At 42.5% G+C, this 7,341-nt stretch overlaps 1 protein-coding gene across 2 annotated transcripts; it reads right to left on the bottom strand.

Annotated features, from left to right (window-relative positions):
* Positions 1–4,477: 4,477 nt before the first annotated feature.
* On the bottom strand, positions 4,478–7,241 carry LOC115752529 (monooxygenase 1-like). Of its 2 annotated transcripts, none has more exons than XM_048283162.1 (7): positions 7,094–7,241; positions 6,796–6,942; positions 6,468–6,518; positions 5,988–6,156; positions 5,628–5,856; positions 4,855–5,426; positions 4,478–4,550 (listed from the first exon to the last, which is right to left on the bottom strand). In XM_048283162.1, exons 1-6 carry the CDS (start codon positions 7,177–7,179, stop codon positions 4,909–4,911), a joined length of 1,200 nt encoding a protein of 399 aa, XP_048139119.1. In that variant the 5' UTR covers positions 7,180–7,241; the 3' UTR covers positions 4,478–4,550; positions 4,855–4,908. The 2 variants fall into 2 exon arrangements, with proteins under 2 accessions (XP_048139119.1, XP_030546620.2); XM_030690760.2 differs by having other exon boundaries at positions 4,492–4,553; positions 4,858–5,426.
* Positions 7,242–7,341: the final 100 nt, after the last annotated feature.

Genomic DNA, 7,341 nt, shown 5'->3' with positions numbered 1-7,341 from the left:
GTGGGCTCGGAACCGGCCCGTTGACCGGGCCCACAGTTCCATAATTGTGGGACCGGCCCGAAACCGCCGGTTCCGACCCGTTATTTATAAATAAAAAATAAAAAAAATGGGCCTTTGGGCCCCCCCAAAAAAAACGGCTCTTTGGCCCAAAGAGCCGTTGATTAAAAAAAAATGAATTGTTTTTAATTCTTGCCTATAAATGTCTATCCTCCCCCTTTCATTTTTATCACAAATCCTCTCAACAATTCTCTCAAATCCTCTCAATTAGCTCAATTCTCTTAATCCCGCCTCAATTTTCTCAATCGGATTTCCAATCAATTTTCTAAAAAATGGCAAGTGGAAGCAGAAATGCTTTAAAGGGTAAGATGACTATGGAAGATTTCGAGTATCCCATTCCCGAATATGATCCTTGTGAGTATGCATGTTGGGAAGACAACGACGATAATATCAACTATGTCCCGATTCCGAACGTCGAGCACATCTCAACACAAGAAAGTCTTCATCCTCCTACTAGTGTCGAAGAAACGTCAACGGCAAATAAGCCAGAATGGAAGGGCCGAGATAGTACATCCGACTTGTGGCTACACTTCGACAAGGTACGTGATGAAGGCGAAGGTAATATAATATAAAATGTAAATATTGTTCGCAAACATATAAATTTACGAAAGGAGACGACTATGGAACATTCCGTCGGCATCTGACGAAAAAACATCCAACGCAAGCGGGGATGGACAATACGCAACAACAAATTTCCGGGTACGCCACTCCTAATCCTCATCCTTTATTCCGTTACACCGATGCACTTTATAAACAAACATTAGCTGAATATGTTGCCTTTAATCATGCTCCGTTTAATACCGGTGAAAATTTTAATTTGAAATATTTGATAAATACTGCGTTGGTTTCGCAAGCACCAACTATTCTAAAAAGTACTCTTAAACGCGAAATTTTTCATCTTTATAAAAAAGGAAAAAAAATCTTTATCAAAATTTTTTGCAAAATTCAATGGACATGTGCATGTAGGTAGCGATATTTGGAGTGATCCTTGGAAAATTCATTCTTATATGGGTGTCACGTGTCATTGAATAGGTGACAATTGGACCATTCAAAAAAAACTTATTGCATTTCGAGTTTTTGATGAAATGCTAATAATATTTATATAATAATTAGACAAGTTTTAGAAGAATATAATTTGATAAATAAAGTATTTTCAATTGGTTTTGATAATGCCACCGCAAATACCGCTTCTATTCCCGAATTAGAAAATATTTGCAAACCCATTTTTGGCGGACAATTTTTTTCACATTAAATGTGCTTGCCATGTTTTAAATTTATGTGTACAAGATGGTTTACGAACTCTTGACACTTCCCTCGCCCCAATAAATGGTGCAATTAAATTTTTATGGAGTCGTCCTCATTTTATGAAATTATGAGGAAATTTTTGTAAACAACACGGGAGAAGGGCAAGAAGATTTCCAAAAGATATTCCGACTCGTTGCAATTCTACCTACGAGTTGCTTCGGCAAACTTTTGATTACAAAGATTTATTATGTATGTTTATTTCACAAAATATTCCCGAAATTACTTTACTTTCGCAACATTGGGACGTTTGCAAAAAAAAATTTAGATTTTTTGAAAATTTTTAATGATGCTACTAAGACTTTATCTGGTATTTATTATCCTTCTACGCATTTATTTTTAATAGAGTGTGTTAATATTGGTAATGTTTTTAGTGAATATGAAAATGATACTGAATTAGGTCGAACTATTTTAGTAATGCGAGAAAAATAGTTGCATTATTATTTGCAAATTCCTCTTGTCTATTTAGTTGGTATTGTTTTTGATCAATGTATTAAATTAGATGGTTTACTAGATTATTTGAATGTGTATTATCATGATTGTTTACATTTGGAAGATTCAATAGATATTTCAAATATACAAAGAGATGTTAAAGAATCTATAGTAGTATTATATGAAGAATTTTGTAGTAGATATGGTTTAAGTGATTCCGGATCTTTACAATCTACTGCCTCACGTAGCGAAGGTGGTAGTTCACTTAGTAGATGGTATAATATGCTCAAGAGTAGGCAAAAAAAAATAAAAAAAGGGCAACAGGTAGTATTTCTGAATTAGAAAAATATTTAACCACTCAATTTGAGTTTCGTGATGCAGAATATAGTACAGATTTCGAAATCCTAAAGTAGTGGAAGAGCCACCAAATCGATTACTCGGTTCTCGCCCTCATCGCTCGCCGGATATTAGCAACCCCTTATTCAACAGTTGCGATTGAACAAATATTTAGCGCTGGATGATTAGTTTTGAACTCTCGCCATTCAAGATTAAGTCCGGAGTCTGTGGAAGCTCAAGCTTGTGTCGACGATTGGACGATGACGAAATTTCGACACAAAGAACTGGATCGAGAACACGAATTTTTTAGCGAGGATTGTGGAGATACCACCGCCATGGGTACCACAACGGGTAGCGACGATTGACGATGAGGTAAGTTGGAGTTATCAAAGGTAAAAGAACTACATGGGCTTTGATTCTTCTATCCCCAAGAAGATATGTAGGCGCTTAATGATAATTCATTAAGTTCAAGCTTATCCCTCCTCTCTCTCTTTTTTCCCCACATTTTATTATAATGCACAATTTGATTGTATTTTATAATTTATAATTTATTATGTTTATTTTATTATTTATTATTTTAAAAATTAAAATTAAAAAACGGAACCGGAAGGAATCAGCCCGGGAACCAGCCCGGAACCGCCGGTTCTAGTTCGAAACCGGACCGGTATTTTCAAGGGCCGGTTCCGGCTCCACCTTTTTGTGGAACCGGAACCGGCGCTTCCACGGAATCGGCCACCTCTAGTTCCAGGTAAGCTGTTCAAAATTTCTGCAGTCAAATTCGGCTTCTCGGGAACAGAACACTGAGTCGCAGAATGTCTGAGCCACATGAAGCTCTCCCACAAGATCACGGGGCAAGAGATCTGGCGCAAAAGGGGTGGAATTAGGTTCACGGATCATGCCACCAGATGAACAGAGGCTGACGCTGAGAAGAATCAAGAGATCAAATTGAGGGAGGTGAAGATTAGGGACGTACCAGCTGCGGAGCGATCGGGACGTCGGGGCTGAGGAGCGGCCATGGACATGGGGGTAGATCTCCTCCCTCTTCCTCATACTCACACACAAACACCCACAAGCTCTCGGGATCTTAGTTCAATTCGAGAAACCGCCAGCAGAATCTACCGCAAGACAATGAAAAGAGGGTACAGCAGAGTATCCATGGGTACCTATCAGTGGATGTCGGATGCAGGATATGGAAGGTAAAAACTTGGTGTGTACCTTATGAAGAACTTGTATAAAAAGCATTCACCGACTATGATCCGGCCGGCGACGGCGGCGGGCGAGCGGGTGGGCAGGCGGGTGGCTCAAGCGGGCGGGAGGGGGTGGCGGCGAAGAAGCACCGAGGTGTCAATACGGGTTGGGTGGGTGGGGTGTGGGACGGAGCAGGTATGAGTCATTGAATTTCCATTGTATGAATATGGGTCAAAACATGTCAAATAGATCAATATGGGTCATACCATATTCGACCCGACCCGACCCACCTATTTGACTTCTCTCGTACATGACATGATCAATGCTAACATTGACAATATTTGCAAGTTATTAATGTTTCTTCCATCTTCTTTTCTTTTCTTTCTTCTCATTGTTTAAGTGAGGCAAGCTGGGCTGCGACGCCCTTATCCGTGGTCGGCAACACCCACTAGTCATCGCAGATACCACGGACCAGCAAAAGGAAAGTAACAAAAAAAAATGAAAAAGGGGAAAATTTCAGAATTTTGTTTTAAAAATTACAAAAAAATATGCCCGTCGGTGCCGATCGTGTCACATAGGATGACCAACGTCCACATCGGCGATTTCTCGCCAAATTGGCTAGATTAGCAAGTTATCAGAAGGTTTAAATTGACAAATTATATAGTCGGCATTCATGTTAATAATTTCCAATTAAAATTGATCGTATTCAATATTGGCATATCATCAAAAGATTTAGACTAAATTAGCCAAATTGAAAGGTTTAGGACTAAACAGGAGCAGTGTTTAGGACTTTTTTGGTAATTTTTCCGAATAATAAGCATGACGAAAAGTGGGTTCGTTGATAGCGGGTGAAGTCACGAGTACTCTCATTGTTTAATAAATATAAATTTCCTGAATTAAATGTCTGTAAAATATAATGACTGAATAATCTCATTGATGCATCCGGTTTTGGAGGGCATATGTTACCGAGAGTACATCTATCAACACGCAAAAGCATACGAGCAACCTCTCATTCGTGGGCCTTTCTACTATTCTGTGGACTAAACCCGAAACGAGCGCCGTCGGACGAGAGACGATCATCATCGGTTCTTGATCGTCGGCAGTATGATTGGCCCGACGACCTTGCCACGATTTAGCCTGGCGGTGGTATAGAAATGCCCTCTCTCAGTCGCCGGAGTCAATCTTTGTATCAGAGAAAACGGAATTCGAATGAATAAGCAATTCAGCACTAATCAAACAGCCAAAGATAATTTGACCCAAAAAATAAAAAAACAGCCAAAGACACAGATCAAATATATCGGAGCACACCACCCACCTGGGTGGCGCCGCTGGTTCGCGCACTCTTCCTCTCGCAAAAGGTCGAGTGTTCGAATCCCGTAAGCGTCGCGGGGTGACTTACCCGGTGACACGTGTGTGGTGGCTAGCACGTGTTGTCCCTAGGGTTTACCCCCCGGCTGCCGGCCGTGCGGGGGTTCCCCGGGTCATCAAAATATATATATATATATATATATATATATATATATATATATATATATATATATATATATCAGAGCACATCCAAAGAACAAGCACCAACAAGAACGTTCCGAGGTTTCACAGTCGACCGCAGTCGTATCGCGTGTGGCCGAGCCGGTCTCGGAAGAACAAAACTATCACCAAAATGCAGATCAATTTCACAACCAGTGAGGTCGACTCGAGCAGCGACCCGATAGTGTAAGTCTTCGCAGACAACCGGACCAGCCTCATCCTCCTTTCGGTTATATAACTGTCCAATGCACCTCCTATTCTTTCCTTGCTTAATTCCCCGTGGTCTAGGGAAGTCATATGCGGCGCTAAGCATCGAGCCATCACAATCGCATCTTCCAACGCGGCAGACCCGCCTTGTCCTAGGAACGGGCCCATCGCGTGCATGGCATCCCCAGCAACGGTCACAGTTCCTTTCCTAAAGCTCCCAAATAGTACGTCCCACGGCGCACGGTACCTCGTGCCTGTCAGGGACAACGAATCGGGCTCGCTCTTCTCGATCATCTCCAGAATTTCTGCTGGGAAGCCAAGCATCGATTCCATGGTCGATCGCTTGATCAGGTCAGAGTTCTTTGAGATGGTTGAATCTGTCAAATGATGACACAAAATCATCGCAAGATTGAGTTTGCTTAGCTATCATCAAACAGAGATTTCTACGGCAAATTTGCTGATCAACAAACTATAACGAAGTTGAAGGCAACATGGCTATCCCCAAAAAAAAACCAGTCAAAAAGAATGTCGAGGACTATGTGAATCTTGGAAGAGAACGGCGTGAGAAAAGGAGTTACCTTGATGTGTCCAAGGCCGAGCTATGAACCAGTAGACCGACTTCTCATCGAGGGGGATTCTTCCGAGAAAAACACGATTATAGTTTATCGTGACGAAGTCGTGAGGGTAACCGTGCCCATCCGGATAAATTGCGAAGCCCCTCACATTGCATGTGGGGGACATTCTTGGAGGCCTCAAACCTAAGAAGTTAGCGACCTCGGAGTTCACTCCGTCGCATCCGATCACGACCTGCGAAATCCACATTGAGAGACTGATCACTCAGTTGTTTCAATTTCAGAGATATTCTAACGGTATCCTATCCGCCTTCGATCATGCTTTCCTGTCTAAATGCACTGATCATGATATTCGAAGTGGGATACCTTTGCTTTGATGACGCTGCCGCCTTGTAGCCGAAGGATAGGATACGAAGTTTCAGGATCCATTTCGATGTCTAGCAGGTGGCTTCCGAAGCGTACCGTCCCGCTTGGTAGATCACCGGCCAAAGCTTCCAAGAGAACGCTGCGTCTCAAGCATCGTGCTTCTCCAAGCCTGAGCAATCAAGAAGGAAAGGAAAACTTAGTTTTGACCGAGCATCCATTACCCCGTTCACTCCGGTTTCAACAATCTCTTATATGACATATATAATGTCAGTCCACATCCTAATTCTGCAGATTGGTTCAATCAACACGAGAGTATCTGCAGGACATTTCAGCATAATTCATATCGCGAACAGCATTTGCAGTTCAGCTGAATTTTAGAAGGTACTTTTGTTCCTGTTGATTTTGCTATTGCCAAAAGTCCCAAGCGAAAGGAAGCACGGTACGGATAGAAAGAGAGAGGGAGAAAGAACAAGAGCATACCCGACAGGAACCTCCTTCACTGTAGTATTGTTGACCGACACATCGCGAAATCTGGCGACACAGACGCAACTTTCGTTAATTTCCACGTATAAACACTCAGTGTTCCGAACAGGAAAATTCCAATTATTTCGTGACGTTATTGTTAGGATAGCGTGACGATCCTGCTTAAATACAAGGCTTAGTGCCCAAGACTTTGAGAGGAAGTGAAGTCTTATGCAAAAAACAAGACAAGAAGAAAAGGCCACTCTTAGGTGAAGTCCCATATGCTCATGTGGTGTTCTCGCCGTAACGCGGCAGAATGACCCGACTTCGCTGTGGGGGTGCTTACCCTTTGAGAGGAAGTGAAGTCTGTCTAAGCTTCGACCCGACACTTAGCTGATCGAGCGCCCGCCAACCGTTAGTCTGGATGCCAATAGCTGTCCCGGTAGCCCGAAGAGCATCCGACCGTTCAAGAACCAGGCTGCTAATCCCCTTCCTGCGGCCAGTTAAACCAGGCATTGCACAAACATGAGCGTAAGAACACTTAGTTCCCATCAATATTTGCACGGACGAAGATCGGCCGTGAAATGGCAAATGGAAATCCGGGAAAAATCCGCAAGATCGAGAAGGGTATGATTCTAAACAACCTGTGAAGAGCAAGTGCAGTGGCTAGGCCACAGATGCCGCCACCAACAATGACTATGTCTCTATGTTCTGCCTCTACTGCTGTCATGATGCCTCCTCCTCCCACGACTTCTCAGCTCGGTCACAAATTCTTATAGGAGTCATGAGACGGGAGGAGAAGTTCAAGTTTAATACGTGATACGTGCATTAGAAAAGTAGCCAAAAAAACGCGTCTTTATGCGTAGAATCGAAGTTCAAAATGTGGTCAAGC

This window comes from Rhodamnia argentea, chromosome 7, assembly GCF_020921035.1.
Source record: "Rhodamnia argentea isolate NSW1041297 chromosome 7, ASM2092103v1, whole genome shotgun sequence".
In the NCBI taxonomy this organism is placed as follows: Eukaryota; Viridiplantae; Streptophyta; class Magnoliopsida; order Myrtales; family Myrtaceae; genus Rhodamnia; species Rhodamnia argentea.
Note: the sequence above shows the minus strand (reverse complement) of the source record. Positions and strands in the feature narration are given on the sequence as shown.